The 18,145-nt window shown below is 47.8% G+C and overlaps 1 protein-coding gene across 1 annotated transcript in view; it reads right to left on the bottom strand.

Moving 5' to 3' along the window:
- PEX14 (peroxisomal biogenesis factor 14) overlaps nt 1-18,145 on the bottom strand; it is a 218,625-nt gene that overhangs the window by 33,989 nt on the left and 166,491 nt on the right. The window contains exon 4 of the mRNA XM_068238785.1: nt 1,539-1,667. Coding sequence (XP_068094886.1) covers nt 1,539-1,667 — 129 coding nt within the window. The remainder of the gene's footprint in view (nt 1-1,538; nt 1,668-18,145) is intronic.

The raw sequence follows: 18,145 nt of genomic DNA on the forward strand, positions 1-18,145 counted from the left end.
ACCTTGTCTAACCCCCCCCCCCCCCCCCCCCTCAATCATTGGTGAATTTACCACCACCACTTGTTTTTTTAAGTAGGCAGGGCCCGCCCAGCCAGCCTCCCCCCTCCCAATATCAACATTTTTGTCAAGTGAGGTGAAAACCGTCCTAGTCATCTCGTCTAGTTGCCGCACCCACTCTCCCCTCCAAACATTAGCAGGTCAGAATCAGTGTGCGAGGACGCCGATGAGGCAGCAGGTGCCATGTCAATGCGGGCGGTTGCTGCTCCGGCCCAGGCTGGTCTGGGTGTGACGGCCCGACGATTGTTTTCTTCTTCCCTCCGCGTAGCTCTTCCAACTCGTGTGCTGCACTGCTGCGTGTGACGCCTCAGCGACATCAACACGCACATTAAACAGTGGGGGGCGGGGCCAGACAGAGGTGGGAATGCACTTTTAGCCAATTCAATGCAGGCAGAAGACAGGGAGGGAGGGGAGCAGTAGCAGCAGGGTGGACCAGATGGGTGGAGGACAGGACACTGACGTCAGATACTCCCGCAGCCGGGACGTCCTGCATCTAAAACTGGGACGTTTCCTGGGACCCAAGCCAGCCTGGGACAGGGGACCCCGAATCCGGGACCTGTCCCAGGTAATCCGGGACGTATGGTCACTCTAACCTAAGCAGAAAGGGAGTGAGAGTGAGAGAATGTTTTACTGGAGCTAGTACCGCATGTACCCATGTTCACCTCAGCAGAAAGTGAGTGAGAGTGAGAGAATGTGTTACTGGAGCTAGTACCACATGTACCCATGTTCACCTCAGCAGAAAGTGAGTGAGAGTGAGAGAATGTGTTACTGGAGCTAGTACCACATATACCCATGTTCACCTCATCAGAAAGTGAGTGAGAGTATGTGTTACTGGAGCTAGTACCACATGTACCCATGTTCACCTCAGCAGAAAGTGAGTGAGTGAGTGAGTGAGTGAGTGAGTGAGAGAATGTCTTACTAGAGCTAGTACCACATATACCCATGTTCACCTCAGCAGAAAGTGAGGGAGAGAGTGAGAGAACGTCTTACTGGAGCTAGTACCACATGTACCAAATTCACCTCATCAGAAAGTGAGTGAGAGTGAGAGAATGTCTTACTGGAGCTAGCACCACATGTACCTATGCTCACCTCAGCAGAAAGTGAGGGAGAGAGTGAGAGAACGTCTTACTGGAGCTAGTACCACATGTACCAAATTCACCTCATCAGAAAGTGAGTGAGAGTGAGAGAATGTCTTACTAGAGCTAGTACCACATGTACCCATGTTCACCTCAGCAGAAAGGGAGTGAGAGAATGTCTTACTAGAGCTAGTACCACATGTACCCATGTTCACCTCAGCAGAAAGTGAGTGAGAGAATGTGTTACTGGAGCTAGTACCACATATACCCATGTTCACCTCAGCAGAAAGTGAGTGAGAGAGTGAGAGAATGTCTTACTGGAGCTAGTACCACATGTACCCATGTTCACCTCATCAAGTCACTTCAGGCAATCTTTGAAGATTCAGGTCACATGGTTAAACTTACTATATGGTTGAATTGCCATCTGTGGGTGGGGCCCTGGGTGGGCGAGGACAGTGGCTCCCAAAGGCGGTGGGTCATCATGAGCAGTGCCCGACTGCTGCAACGCCAACTCGACCTCTTCATCGGTTAATCCTGCAAAGAAACAGAAGACGATAACTCAGATAGGTTCTTTCGCTCAGACCTCAATAAGCGATAAGTCTGAAATGAAAACACAAAACATCGTCCAAAACTGCCATTGTCACATATATAAGTCACAGAGGGAAATAGATAAAAATGAGTTATAGCGCTGAGCCCAGACGCGGAGACTGGGCGGGGAGATGGTTTGTGGTTTGAAGTTTCTCATTCAATTTGCTTAATTTCCCAGCAATTTTATGACTCTGGCTCGGGTGTGATACATGGCGAGAGAGTCACATCTATGGCAAACGTGGCGTCAACCGCCGTTAACCCTTCATTCCCCGGGAAGACTAGCGGCTGCGCTGGTGAAAGGTTAGCAGCCCCCATTCAGCTCACGTAAAACTCTCCGAAAACAGAGAAGAGAAGTGAAAACTAACCGCAGCTAATTATGTAAAGAGGCAGTCATTAAAGCGCATCATTTTCACAGCGAAATAGAGCAAGTCTACATTTTATGACAAACTCCGAAATAAAAAACAAATCAGGAAGCTTGCAAAGTGATTATATGAAAGAGAGAAAAGAATACAAAACACATGTCAAGCAGGGCTGCGTGGAAACCACTCCAAACAACATGGCGTCTTTCTGAGAGATGTCACCAACGTGTAATGACAAATACACCCGGCTGTGGTGGAACAAAAACCGGGAGTGAGGAGCACCTGTTCCCCTGAATAGATTTATTTATTGTATTTATAAAGCGCCAACATATTAGCAGCGCTGGACATTAGTTTAGGTTACAGACAATATTTAGGGGTGACATACAGCAAAATGACAATACAGGAATACAAGAAAGACCACAGTATGAGTACAAGATAATGCTTAGTCACGGGATGGAGCATGGGGATTAGGCAAGTCAAGTTTCCTCGGAACCATAGGATGGGTGCACAGTAATGGAGGTGCATGATCAGGTAGGACACAAAAGGAGGAGGACCCTGCCCAAAGGCTTACACTCTAGAGGGAGAGGTAAGGACACGAAAGGTAGGGGACCAGAGTTCAGCTGTGGGTTTAGAACACTAGTGAGGGGTGGTAGGCCAAAGTGAAAAGGTGAGTTTTGAGGGCCTTCTTGAAGATGTTGAAGGATCATCTAGTGGGAGGGTTACTCAAAATTATTCTAATTATTTTTGAATTGACATCCGTCCATCTGTATATCTGCCTTCCCATTCATCTATCTACCTTTTAACCCATCCATCTACCTACCCATTTATCTATCTAATTATACATTCATGTGCCTACTTACCCATTAATCCATCCATTTCTTCACCTACCCATCTCTCAAGCCAACTACCTACCCATCTAATTACCAATCTCCCTATGTACATACTTAGCAGTCTACCTACCCATCCATCTACCAGCCTATCCAATGTATCAATTTGTCTGCCTACCCATCCATCTATCTACCCATCTATCCACCAGCCTACCCATGTATCTACCTATCATCTCACCCACCTACCCACCCACCTACCTACCTACTTATCCATTAGTCTACCTACCCATCCATCCACTTATATGCCTACACGCCTATCCATCTCAATTTGTCTGCCTACCCATCCATCTATGTACCCATCTATCCACCAGCCTACCCATGTATCTACCTATCCACTCACCCACCCACCTACCTACCTACTTATCCATTAGTCTACCTACCCATCTATCCACTTATATGCCTACACGCCCATCCATCTACCTATCCATATATCCACCTGCCTACCCATCTACCTACACATCTATCTAGTTTTATACCCATCCATCTACCTACTTATGCATTAGTCTATCTACCTATCCATCTGCCTTCCTACCCATCAATCCATCTGTATATTTATCTGCCTACCAATCTCTCAATCCAACTACCTATCCACCTACGTAACAACATCAACAATCAGATGTCAGTTTCCTGCCGTCGCGTCAGTGAGAGATAACGAGCCGTCATGTTTTGCTCTGTCCTTCACCTCAATAATATGGCCAAAGATTTAGACAAAGTTGTGTCCCCGTAAAACATTTTGCCTGTTTGCAGGCAGATACCACAAACACGGGAGACCCCACAATAGAAAGACGAGAAGCTTCCCATCCCACCAACATGAGGATGACAAGAGGTTAACAAGAGCTGATCGTCCGAGAGAGAAGGACACCGGAGCGTCGCTGTTATTATAAACTCCTTGCCGTTGTTTATCACCAGCCTGACTAATGCAGCTTTTTTTTTTTTTTGTTTCGAATAATCTAATGCAAATTAGACACACGCGTCTCCCAGTTGATTGCTATCTGAGCTGAATAATCTGCGAAACACCAAGGGGACACAAGGCAAGGACTCGGAGCAGACAGCAAGGCACAGGAACCAGCTAAAAACCAACGCCAAGCAACAAGGGGACACAAGGCAAGGACTCGGAGCTAGCAGAAAGGCACAGGAACCAGCTAAAAACCACACCAAGCAGCAAGAAGGGGACAGGAGGCAAGGACTCAGAGCTGACAGGAAGAAACAGGAACCAGCTAAAAACCAACGCCAAGCCACAAGAACGGGACACGAGGCAAGGACTCGGAGCTAGCAGGAAGGCACAGGAACCAGCTAAAAACCACGCCAAGCAACAAGGACTCAGAGCAGACAGCAAGGCACAGGAACCAGCTAAAAACCACGCCAAGCAACAAGGGGACACAAGACAAGGACTCAGAGCAGACAGCAAGGCACAGGAACCAGCTAAAAACCACGCCAAGCAACATGGGGACACAAGGCAAGGACTCGGAGCTGACAGCGAGGCACAGGAACCAGCTAAAAACTACACTAAGCAACAAGAAGGGTACACGAGGCAAGAACTCGGAGCCGACAGCAAGGCACAGGAACCAGCTGAAAACCTACGCCAAGTAGCAAGAAGGGGACACGAAGCAAGGACTTGGAGCTGACAGGAAGGCACAGGAACCAGCTAAAAACCACGCCAAGCAACAAGGGGACACAAGGCAAGGACTCAGAGCAGACAGCAAGGCACAGGAACCAGCTAAAAACTATGCCAAGCAACAAGAAGGGTACACGAGGCAAGGACTCAGAGCCGACAGGAAGGCACAGGAACCAGCTAAAAACCAATGGCAAGCAACAAGGGGACACAAGGCAAGGACTCAGAGCCGACAGCAAGGCACAGGAACCAGCTGAAAACTACACCAAGCAACAAGAAGGGGACACGAAGCAAGGACTTGGAGCTGACAGGAAGGCACAGGAACCAGCTAAAAACCAACGCCAAGCAACAAGAAGGGTACACAAAGCAAGGACTGGGAGCCAGCAAGAAGGCACAGGAACCAGCTAAAAACCAACGCCAAGCAACAAGGGGACACAAGACAAGGACTCAGAGCAGACAGCAAGGCACAGGAACCAGCTGAAAACTACACCAAGCAGCAAGAAGGGTACACAAAGCAAGGACTGGGAGCCAGCAGCAAGGCACAGGAACCAGCTAAAAACCAACGCCAAGCAACAAAACTTCTCAAATTGACCATACCACTCCTTATATAGAACCACAGGACGATACACGATTATCTGTGCGATATTAGGAATTGTATAAACATACTGCCTACAGAAAGAGAACCTGCCAAGCCGTGACTCAGCCAATATAATTGCCAAAGTGACTGCTACTACGAAATACGGTCAATGACATGCAAATTTCCAGCCCTATTGGCAAGTGTAATGCAAATTATATGCAGTTTGGAAGTACTCTGTAAAGTGCTGCAGAAGATGTCACTGCTATATAAATACATAATAATATGGTAGGCCATTAGACTATGACTATGGTAGGATTAGAGTGTGAGCTCCTCTGAGGACAGTCAGTGACATGGCTATGTACTCTGTAAAGTGCTGCAGGAGATGTCAGTGCTATTTAAATACATAATAATAATAATATGGTAGGACATTAGACTATGACTATGGTAGGATTAGATTGTGAGCTCCTCTGAGGACTGTCAGTGACATGACTATGTACTCTGTACAGTGCTGCAGGAGATGTCAGTGCTATATAAATACATAATAATAATATGGCAGGACATTAGGCTATGACTATGGTAGGATTAGAGTGTGAGCTCCTCTGAGGACAGTCAGTGACATGACTATGTACTCTGTAATGTGCTGCAGAAGATGTCAGTGCTATATAAATACATAATAATAATATGGCAGGACATTAGGCTATGACTATGGTAGGATTAGAGTGTGAGCTCCTCTGAGGACAGTCAGTGACATGACTATGTACTCTGTAAAGTACTGCAGGAGATGTCAGTGCTATATAAATACATAATAATATGGTAGGACATTAGACTATGACTATGGTAGGATTAGATTGTGAGCTCCTCTGAGGACTGTCAGTGACATGACTATGTACTCTGTACAGTGCTGCAGGAGATGTCAGTGCTATATAAATACATAATAATAATATGGTAGGACATTAGACTATGACTATGGTAGGATTAGATTGTGAGCTCCTCTGAGGACAGTCAGTGACATGACTATGTACTCTGTAATGTGCTGCAGAAGATGTCAGTGCTATATAAATACATAATAATAATATGGCAGGACATTAGGCTATGACTATGGTAGGGTTAGAGTGTGAGCTCCTCTGAGGACAGTCAGTGACATGACTATGTACTCTGTAATGTGCTGCAGAAGATGTCAGTGCTATATAAATACATAATAATAATATGGTAGGACATTAGGCTATGACTATGGTAGGATTAGAGTGTGAGATCCTCTGAGGACAGTCAGTGACATGACTATGTACTCTGTAAAGTACTGCAGGAGATGTCAGTGCTATATAAATACATAATAATAATATGGTAGGACATTACACTATGACTATGGTAGGATTAGATTGTGAGCTCCTCTGAGGGCAGTCAGTGACATGACTATATACTCTGTAATGTGCTGCAGGAGATGTCAGTGCTATATAAATACATAATAATAATATGGTAGGACATTAGGCTATGACTATGGTAGGATTAGATTGTGAGCTCCTCTGAGGACAGTCAGTGACATGACTATGTACTCTGTAATGTGCTGCAGAAGATGTCAGTGCTATATAAATACATAATAATAATATGGTAGGACATATGACTATGGTAGGATTAGAGTGTGAGCTCCTCTGAGGACAATCAGTGACATGACTATGTACTCTGTAATGTGCTGCAGAAGATGTCAGTGCTATATAAACACATACTAATAATATGGTAGGACATTAGACTATGTCTATGGTAGGATTAGAATGTGAGCTCCTCTGAGGACAGTCAGTGACATGACTATGTACTCTGTAATGTGCTGCAGAAGATGTCAGTGCTATATAAATACATAATAATATTATGGTAGAACACTATACTATGACTATGGTAGGATTAGATTGTGAGCTCCTCTGAGGACAGTCAGTGACATGACTATGTACTCTGTAATGTGCTGCAGAAGATGTCAGTGCTATATAAATACATAATAATAATATGGTAGGACATTAGACTATGACTATGGTAGGATTAGAGTGTGAGCTCCTCTGAGGACAGTCAGTGACATGACTATGTACTCTGTAATGTGCTGCAGAAGATGTCCTTGCTATATAAATACATAGTAATATGGTAGGACATTACACTATGACTATGGTAGGATTAGAGTGTGAGCTCCTCTGAGGACAGTCACTGACATGACTATGTGCTCTGTACAGTGCTGCGGGAGATGTCAGTGCTAAATAAATACATAATAATAATATGGTTGCACAGACTATGACTATGGTAGGATTAGACTGTGAGATCCTCTGAGGACAGTCAGTGACATGACTATGTACTCTGTAATGTGCTGCAGAAGATGTCAGTGCTATATAAATACATAGTAATAATATGGTAGGACATTACACTATGACTATGGTAGGATTAGAGTGTGAGCTCCTCTGAAGACAGTCAGTGACATGACTATGTTCTCTGTACAGTGCTGCGGGAGATGTCAGTGCTAAATAAATACATAATAATAATATGGTTGGACATTAGTCTATGACAGGATTAGAGTGTAAGCTCCTCTGAGGACAGTCAGTGACATGGCTATGTACTCTGTAAAGATGTCGGCAGAAGAGGTTGGTGCTATATAAATAATAATAATGGGTGAGTAACAATCAGTTGGCATTGTAGCAGGAAGATCATTTAGTAGACCGAGCCAGTTCTCCTCCCAATGACACCAGCAGCATGATGGGTAAGTATCACCAATGGCCACGCCCCTTCCTTAGAAGAAACGGCACTGACCAACCTCAACATAGTCCATGAATCCTTCTTCTGACAGGAATCCTGGAAGACAAGCTACTCTATGTACAGAGAGATCAGTCTTCCTGGTAGAGTTTGACATGGTTACTACTGGCGAGGAAAAGAGGGAGGCAAATTTGCAGCCATAATCTGTTGAGGAAAGCTTCCAAATGTCGCACGGAGCCTCAGAGGAAGCTCATTGGAGCGAAACGGTCGTCAGGCGGACTGCTGCCACCCCCACATTGCCCCACAGCCAGGACCTCAACAGGGTATGTCAGCCACATTTGCCTTTCTATGAGAAATGTGTATGTGTTTTGGATGAAGATTTAAACTGACTGACTTACAATAAAGAAGAGCCTTGGAGCAGTGCAGGATCGCTTTCTTCTTTTGTTCAATACATATTCTACCTAGTTTATTGATCTGTGCACGCAAGAGGATATACCCTGCACCCCAATACCTTGTTGGAACCCCCCCCTAAGGCTTTTACCCACAGTGCCAGCCCCTTTGACTCTATCCATCAACTAGCTTCCAAATGTCTCTCACGCCTGCACTGAATGTCATTCTAAGATTTGGCAACAGAGCAGCTCCCATGACACCCTTCATCTGAATGGAGGTACTTCAGAGAGGAGACAAGAACATACCAGGAAAGCAGGAGCCCCGTAGGAGTAGCATATGGAATGCTCTGGAGAGGACACTAATGAGAGCACTATTTGCATGTGGTGGTTTCAGAGCTGCAACTTAATAACTTGCTTGTGGAAAGAAACCATCGGACGCTCTGGTTTCCACCAACGGCCGCTCCGGTCTCCACAATCGGCCGCTCCGGTCTCCACCAACGGCCGCTCCGGTCTCCACCAACGGCCGCTCCGGTCTCCACCAACGGCCGCTCCGGTCTCCACCAACGGCCGCTCCGGTCTCCACCAACGGCCGCTCCGGTCTCCACCAACGGCCGCTCCGGTCTCCACCAACGGCCGCTCCGGTCTCCACCAACGGCCGCTCCGGTCTCCACCAACGGCCGCTCCGGTCTCCACCATCGGACGCTCCGGTCTCCACCATCGGACGCTCCGGTCTCCACCATCGGACGCTCCGGTCTCCACCATCGGACGCTCCGGTCTCCACCAACGGCCGCTCCGGTCTCCACCAACGGCCGCTCCGGTCTCCACCAACGGCCGCTCCGGTCTCCACCAACGGCAGCTCCGGTCTCCACCAACGGCCGCTCCGGTCTCCACCAACGGCCGCTCCGGTCTCCACCATCGGACGCTCCGGTCTCCACCAACGGCCGCTCCGGTCTCCACCAACGGCCGCTCCGGTCTCCACCATCGGCCGCTCCGGTCTCCACCATCGGCCGCTCCGGTCTCCACCATCGGCCGCTCCGGTCTCCACCATCGGCCGCTCCGGTCTCCACCATCGGCCGCTCCGGTCTCCACCATCGGCCGCTCCGGTCTCCACCATCGGCCGCTCCGGTCTCCACCATCGGCCGCTCCGGTCTCCACCATCGGCCGCTCCGGTCTCCACCAACGGCCGCTCCGGTCTCCACCATAGGCCGCTCCGGTCTCCACCATAGGCCGCTCCGGTCTCCACCATAGGCCGCTCTGGTCTCCACCAATGGCCGCTCTGGTCTCCACCATAGGCCGCTCTGGTCTCCACCATAGACCGCTCTGGTCTCCACCAACGGCCGCTCTGGTCTCCACCAACGGCCGCTCTGGTCTCCACCATCGGCCGCTCTGGTCTCCACCATCGGCCGCTCTGGTCTCCATCAGTCGCTCCATCGGCCGCTCTTGTCTCCATTGGTAGCACTTCAAGCTGTAAGTGGTGATGAGGAGAAACAGGAAACCAAACTGCAGCACTAATGTTAGAGTCACTAAAGGGGTGGGTCAGAGAGGTGCCACAATACGGTAAGGAACGCCGATGAAGCACTTCCCATGCAATAAAATTAATTAACAAGGGCTTTTATTGGCACTACTGAATGTATTTTGAGGGACCGGCTCACTTGTTCAGGTTCTGTACCCAATGGCTGGTCCTCAACATGTACGAGTGCCTCAATGTCACACCTGATTGGTCAGCCAACCGGAAGATCCGAGGGCACCTCTATGCTACCTTAATTGTATCCACTGAACGACGGCCTTTCCAGTCGGTACAGACCATTGATGAGGTGGAGCAATACTCCAGTCAGGTCCGCGTGTCTGTGGGGGGCAGCGTGACAAATGGCTGAGGAGTAGATCCAGCACAAATTCTTGCCCTTGGTCATACAACCCCCCCCCCCCCCGATCCATATTTTAGCTCTTGTTAAAATAAATAAATAAAAAACATCATGCAGCAGGTCTCTGATAAAACATTTTTGCCTTCAGTTTAGCTGGATTTTATCTCACAAAGTTACCCTTAAAGTGTAACTGTCGGGCATAAAGTAAAAAATCAGTTCTTTATTTTTATCTGGTAAACAAGTAATAAGGGTGCTAACCGGGCAATCCAAAAGATAAAATCACTATTACTTTTCTTGCTGATAAATTATCGTTTCCCAGTTTACCTGACTCTTATTTGGTACATTGCCACACAAAGGAAGTTGCAAGGCATGCTGGGTTGTCTTTTTATGCTTCCCTACTTACCCTCAGACATAACTAATGCAGCCTGATTGGCTGAAGCCTCTTCCCCTCCTGTTTTCCCCTCCCACACCTCTGTTCCTCTCTGATTGGCCAATATTTCTCATGCTGAGACAATGCACTTTCTATAGTGAAGGGCAGGCAATGCATACACAATCAGGCAGAGGAGAGTAAGGGAGGAAATGACATCAGGATTGGCTTCAAGATGGCCATGGGAAATGCTTTAGAAGGATTTTCTCTTTTTACTGTAGAAAAATCACTAAAATCAAAACATGGACAGTGCAATACATGTTATGTAAGTATAGCAAGTATTTATCTACTTACGTTTTTTTTCTTCTGAGATAGTATGGCTGACAGCTCCTCTTTAAAGGGAACCTGAAGTAAGAGGGATATGGAGGTGGGCATATTAATTTCCTTTTAAGCAATGCCAGTTGCCTGGCTGTCCTGCTGATCCACTGTTTCTAATTTGTTTAGCCACAGCCCCTGAACAAGCATGCAGCAGATCAGGTGCTCTGACTGAAATGTGACTGGATAAGCTGCATGCTTGGTTCAGGTGTGATTCCGACACGACTGCAGCCAGAGAGATCAGCAGGACTGCCAGGTAACTAGTATTACTTAAGAGGAAATATGTATGGCTGCCTCCATAAACTTCTGACTTCAGGTGTCCTTTAAGGATCTTAGAACTACTGGTAACCATGCAACTGAACCAGCCATGTGAACTGGACCTGAGAACTATGAACATGAAAGGCCACAAATAATAACAGGTCTTTACATTTCCTCCTCCACTCTCTCCTCAGATAAGTACACAGACTGCAGACACATTCTCTGCACATTCAGCAAGAGTCCTGGCGAGTATCTTCTTCTCCCCAAAGTAAGGAATGGAGAAGCCGATTAGCCTATCAGTTTGTTATCAGGTGTCGGAGGAATTTCTAGCAACATACAGAACTATTGTATAGGTAATGTCTAGGCCGGGATCTGAACCCGGGGCTCCTGTGTTACAAGGTGACACCCCCCCCCCCCAATATAATACAACATAAGCTTTTCTGCATTGTTTATACAGATTAGTACACCTCAACACAACCTGATCATTTGGCTGACAAGGCAATCTTATTACTTAGCTTCTGAGTAAAATGAAAGTTTGAAATATGAACCCTTCCAGTAACTTACAAAACAGCAATATGTTTTTTCCTAATTTGTCCCACGTTGTGTTTAATGCTTTGAACCAGAGATTAAATTTCAGGTTCCTGACACCTAATACTTCCCTCACCCCAACACGATCCCTTCCTAACACTTAACTCTAACCCCCCCCCCCCTCAAACATCATATCCCCTGCTTGATACCTAAACCTACCTTCCCCAACTTTATATCCTGACTGACACCTAACCCTAACCTCCCTCCATCATTATCCTCACACCTAACCCTAACCTCCCTCCATCATCCTTATCCTCACACCTATCCCTAACCTCCCTCCATTATCCTCATCCTCACACCTATCCCTAACCTCCCTCCGACACTATCCCCTGCCTGTCACCTTTGCCCAACATTTATGGCTTCTTGACCCCAAGCCGTAACCCCCCACCCAATAGTAACCACTTGCTGGCATCATCTTTCATTTTAAAGAATACCGGAGGTGACATGTGACATGATGAGATAGACATGTGTATGTACAGTGCCTAGCACACAAATAACTAGGCTGTGTTCCTTTTTTTCTTTCTCTGCCTGAAAGAGTTACATATCAGGTATGTAAGTGGCTGACCCAGTCCTGGCACAGACAGGAAATGACCACAGTGTGACCCTCACTGATAAGAAATTCCAACTATGAAACACTTTACTAGCAGAAAATGGCTTCTGAGAGCAAGAAAGAGCTTAAAAGGGGAATTTCTTATCAGTGAGGGTCACGCTGTAGTCACTTCCTGCCTGAGTCAGGACTGAGTCAGCCACTTACATACCTGATATTTAACTCTTTCAGGCAGAGAAAGAAAAAAAGGAACACAGCATAGTAAGTTGTGTGCTAGGCACTGTACATACCCATGTCTATCTCATCATGTCACATGTCACTTCGGGTATCCTTTAAGCATTTCAGGGTCCTCCCATATGAGGTCATCCACTTTTTGAAATTCTCCTCCTTATCCTCTGGATTTATCTGTACAGGTGCTGAAGTATCTGCTGGCCTGTTGCTACCCATCTGTGGCCTTCCTGACATCATGAGATGGATACTTCAAGAGCCTCTACGTTCCCTGGGGAATGGAAGATAAAGGCCTTCCTCTGACCCGACTCCCCCGAGGGAAGCAGAGGCCTCCACCGGCAGGAGGGCCGGACGGCAGAGACCAGGGTGAGCCCTCTCCCACAGCAGCAGCCGGCGCAGCCAGGAGGGGGTTAAAGTTGACTGGGGAGATCAGGCAGGCCGAGGGAGCCGTTAAAAGTCCTCGGCTGACCCTCAAGACCCCTATTTCCCAGAGCCCTGTATAAAATTGAATTTTTTAAACATAAATTACACGTAATGACGACACAGTAAAAACTAACAGTAATGGAAAGCTGTGCTGTATTTCATTAGCGGCGCGCATTGGCTGCTACCTGATACAGACGCCTCTTGTTTATGAGTTAGTGTGTTAGCAGATGTGGATAGAGGCATTCTCCTCGACCTTGCTCTTCTCATTGGGGCATGAAATTACGATGCCAGCACCTTCATATTACAGCCATAAATACTGTAAACTGCAAATTTAAGCCAACGGCTCCTATTGTCTCTGAACATAAAGCTGATCGGTATTTATTTAAAAGGGGCGAGGGAAAAATATTATATATCACATTGTTTATGGGCTCTGCACCCCCCCCCCCCCCCCCCCCCGCGTACGGGCAGAGAGCTCCGTATAGAGCAGCGTGGTGAGTGATATATATATATATATATATATATATATATATACACACACACACACGCATATATTTGTATATACATATACACACATACAACATTATTAATATTTATACAGCGCCAACAGCTTCAATAGTGCTTTACAATGTACAAAAACATACAATTATGGGGAGGATAGATACTTGAGCAGTACAACATAGTACAGGACAGCCAGTAACACAAGCACCAATACATACAACTGACGAGTATTATTATTATACACTGGTGACCTTAGCCAGTGCTAGGTCTAGGGGCTAGGTACGTCACCGTTCATCCACTGCGCGCGCATATGCCTGCCGCGCACTCACACAGGCCCGCCCCCCACCGCATCAACATTCTCCCAGCTCTCCTCTGTGTCTCTGCGTCCCTCCATGCACATGCGCACTGCAAAAGAAACACCCACACAGGGACATGGGACGCAGAGACACTTGCGCTTTATTAGGTAGGATTTATATAGCGACGACATCTTCCACAGCGCTGTACAGAGTATACCGTCTTGTCACTTAACTGCCCCTCAGGGCTCGTGCACACCTAGGGCGTTTTTGCCCTTTTTTTCAAGCGTCAGCCATTTTGAAAATCACCCTAAAAAGCGCTTGTGCAATGATTCCCTATGAGAGAGTTCTCATCTGAGCGGTTTGCTTCCGATCCGCTCACCAAAGCGCTGCCTGGACCATTTTCTGAGCATTTTTGTTCAATGGAAGGTATTGAAAAAAAAAACGATTTGAATAGCAATTTCCCCAGCGTTTTGATGACTAAATACATTGTATTTATTCATTTCCGGGTCAAAGAGTTCACTTCCCCATCAATGTCAGGAAGTAAAAAAGCTGAATTGGTCTGCAAAAGCGTTAAGTGCTTTAAAAAAAACTCAGCGCTGGGGGGAGGGGGAGAAATCGCCTACAAAGTCGCAGATCACTGGCGTCAGCGATTTTACATGTGAACAAAGCTGCAGTGGGGCTCACAATCTAGTCCCTACCACAGTCCTATGTCTATGTACTTATCGTGTAGTGCATGTATCGTAGTCTAGGGCCAATTTTACAGGGAAGCCAATTAACGTACAGAATATGCATGTTTTGGGATGTGGGAGGAAACTGGAGTGCCTGGAGGAAACCCACACAGACATGGGGAGAACAAACTCCATACAGATAGTGCCCTGATTGGGATTTAAACTGCGGACTCAGCTCTGCAAGGTGAGAGTGCTAACCATAGCGCTTTGTTAAGGAAACACTAGGAGGAGGTCCCTGCCCTTACGAGCTTAAACTCTAGAGGGTAGTGCCGTGGAGCCATTAGGAGAGGAGACACAGGCTTAGAGGATGAGGCAGTGAGCCTTCAATGCCACCTACAGCAAATTATAAGCTTGTCCAGACAGGGGTGTTTTGAGAGAAAGTTTGAAGGTTTCCAGGCTTGGAGCACGATGGACAGGCTATGGGAGAGAGTTCCAAAGAAGAGGTGAGGCTTGTGAGAAGTCCTGGATGTGGGAATGAGAGGAGGAGACTAAGCTAGAGGACAGGAGAGGAGGTGACCAAACTAAATGACAGGAGGGTCACCTGGGAGGAGTGAAGGTTCCAGGTGGGATGGTATCTGGAGACAGGAAGTCAGACAGTTCTGAATAGATGTGGCGTCCCAGCAGTTTTGGAAGAAGAGGGAAGAGGTTAGACTGGAGGATAGTTAGAGAGGGCTGTAGGGTCCAAGGAAGGTCTTTCTCAGGTATTTATTTACAAAAGCACTTAATGAACTGCAGTTGGTCAACTCAACTATTCAAAATAGTGTACAAACGAGAAGGGAAGCTGGCTGACGTTTTTGTACATACCCTTTCTAGGGAGTGATTTTGAAAATAAAGGTAATACTGAGAATCCCCCATGAGGACATGGACTGGTCCAAAATCTGTCAGATCTATCAGATTTCTACTACCTACTGTAAGTGACAGCAACAACGGAGAAAAGTAGTTTATAGCTCAATTTACTCTGGAAGAAATTAACATTTTATATGCATGCATTTTATATTTTACATCTTTACGTGACAGTGACCCTTAAAAGGGAAAACGAAGTGAAAATAAACTTCTGATATAATGAATTGTATGTGTAATACAGATAAGAAATAGACCATTAGTAGTACAGATAGGAGTCTCATATTGTTTCCAGTACAGGTAGAGTTAAGAAACTTCACTTGTTATCTATGCAAAAGAGCCGCTCTGAGCTCCTTGACTAATATAGTCAGAGAGAAATGCTGTTTTCTGAACCACTTCTACATCAAAGAAACAGTGAGAGGCAGCCTTAGATAAGATTTTACTGCAGGGAAGTTCAAAGGGTCATTAGTCCTGCTCTGTTTCATAGCTTAAAATGCAGAGAGTAGTGTGTAAACTGCAAATATTAGAGAATGATGCCATGTTATTAAAAAATGTTATAAAACGGAAAATAGAAATATGAGAGTTTTGTTTTGCTTCAGTGTCACATATAAACCCATTTGTGATGTAGGAGTGGATGATGGGCAGAGTAACCCTGAGCTGCGGCTCTGCACAGAGTACCCAGCTGTGATGTAGGAGTGGATGATGGGCAGAGTAACCCTGAGCTGCGGCTCTGCTCGGAGTACCCAGTTGTGATGTAGGAGTGGATGATGGGCAGAGTAACCCTGAGCTGCGGCTCTGCTCGGAGTACCCAGTGAATATTTGGATATTTAGGTTGTGATGATGTAGCGGCATTGTCGGTTGCCTGTATACAGGGAGCGCTGTGCGGAGCGGTGATCGGAGGGGCTCTGGGGACAGCAGCTGGAGTCTGGAAGCCACGTGTGGAGGACCTGCAACACCTCATTGTAGTGTCATCACCTCCTCCCAGGGGCATCACCTGCACTTCATACAAGGCACAAAAACCTCACTCAACCAGCCTGCAAATGTCCCAGAATCCTCTGCAGCAGCGGAGGGGAGCGCTGATACAGCCGGCAAATGTCCCAGAATCCTCTGCAGCAGTAGAGGGGAGCACTGATACAGCCTGCAAATGTCCCAGAATCCTCTGCAGCAGCGGAGGGGAGCGCTGATACAGCCTGCAAATGTCCCAGAATCCTCTGCAGCAGCGGAGGGGAGCGCTGATACAGCCTGCAAATGTCCCAGAATCCTCTGCAGCAGCGGAGGGGAGCGCTAATACAGCCTGCAAATGTCCCAGAATCCTCTGCAGCAGCGGAGGGGAACACTGATACAGCCTGCAAATGTCCCAGAATCCTCTGCAGCAGCGGAGGGAAGCGCTGATACAGCCTGCAAATATCCCAGAATCCTCTGCAGCAGTAGAGGGGAGCGCTGATACAGCCTGCAAATGTCCCAGAATCCTCTGCAGCAGCGGAGGGGAGCGCTGATACAGCCTGCAAATGTCCCAGAATCCTCTGCAGCAGCGGAGGGGAGCGCTGATACAGCCTGCAAATGTCCCAGAATCCTCTGCAGCAGCGGAGGGGAGCGCTAATACAGCCTGCAAATGTCCCAGAATCCTCTGCAGCAGCGGAGGGGAACACTGATACAGCCTGCAAATGTCCCAGAATCCTCTGCAGCAGCGGAGGGGAGCGCTAATACAGCCTGCAAATGTCCCAGAATCCTCTGCAGCAGCGGAGGGGAGTGCTGATACAGCCTGCAAATGTCCCAGAATCCTCTGCAGCAGCGGAGGGGAGTGCTGATACAGCCTGCAAATGTCCCAGAATCCTCTGCAGCAGTAGAGGGGAGCACTGATACAGCCTGCAAATGTCCCAGAATCCTCTGCAGCAGCGGAGGGGAGCGCTGATACAGCCTGCAAATGTCCCAGAATCCTCTGCAGCAGCGGAGGGGAGCGCTGATACAGCCTGCAAATGTCCCAGAATCCTCTGCAGCAGCGGAGGGGAGCGCTAATACAGCCTGCAAATGTCCCAGAATCCTCTGCAGCAGCGGAGGGGAACACTGATACAGCCTGCAAATGTCCCAGAATCCTCTGCAGCAGCGGAGGGAAGCGCTGATACAGCCTGCAAATATCCCAGAATCCTCTGCAGCAGTAGAGGGGAGCGCTGATACAGCCTGCAAATGTCCCAGAATCCTCTGCAGCAGCGGAGGGGAGCGCTGATACAGCCTGCAAATGTCCCAGAATCCTCTGCAGCAGCGGAGGGGAGCGCTGATACAGCCTGCAAATGTCCCAGAATCCTCTGCAGCAGCGGAGGGGAGCGCTAATACAGCCTGCAAATGTCCCAGAATCCTCTGCAGCAGCGGAGGGGAACACTGATACAGCCTGCAAATGTCCCAGAATCCTCTGCAGCAGCGGAGGGGAGCGCTAATACAGCCTGCAAATGTCCCAGAATCCTCTGCAGCAGCGGAGGGGAGTGCTGATACAGCCTGCAAATGTCCCAGAATCCTCTGCAGCAGCGGAGGGGAGTGCTGATACAGCCTGCAAATGTCCCAGAATCCTCTGCAGCAGTAGAGGGGAGCACTGATACAGCCTGCAAATGTCCCAGAATCCTCTGCAGCAGCGGAGGGGAGCACTGATACAGCCTGCAAATGTCCCAGAATCCTCTGCAGCAGCGGAGGGGAGCGCTGATACAGCCTGCAAATGTCCCAGAATCCTCTGCAGCAGCGGAGGGGAGCGCTGATACAGCCTGCAAATGTCCCAGAATCCTCTGCAGCAGCGGAGGGGAGCGCTGATACAGCCTGCAAATGTCCCAGAATCCTCTGCAGCAGCGGAGGGGAGCGCTAATACAGCCTGCAAATGTCCCAG

This window comes from Hyperolius riggenbachi, chromosome 6 (assembly GCF_040937935.1).
Source record: "Hyperolius riggenbachi isolate aHypRig1 chromosome 6, aHypRig1.pri, whole genome shotgun sequence".
NCBI classification, from domain to species: domain Eukaryota; kingdom Metazoa; phylum Chordata; class Amphibia; order Anura; family Hyperoliidae; genus Hyperolius; species Hyperolius riggenbachi.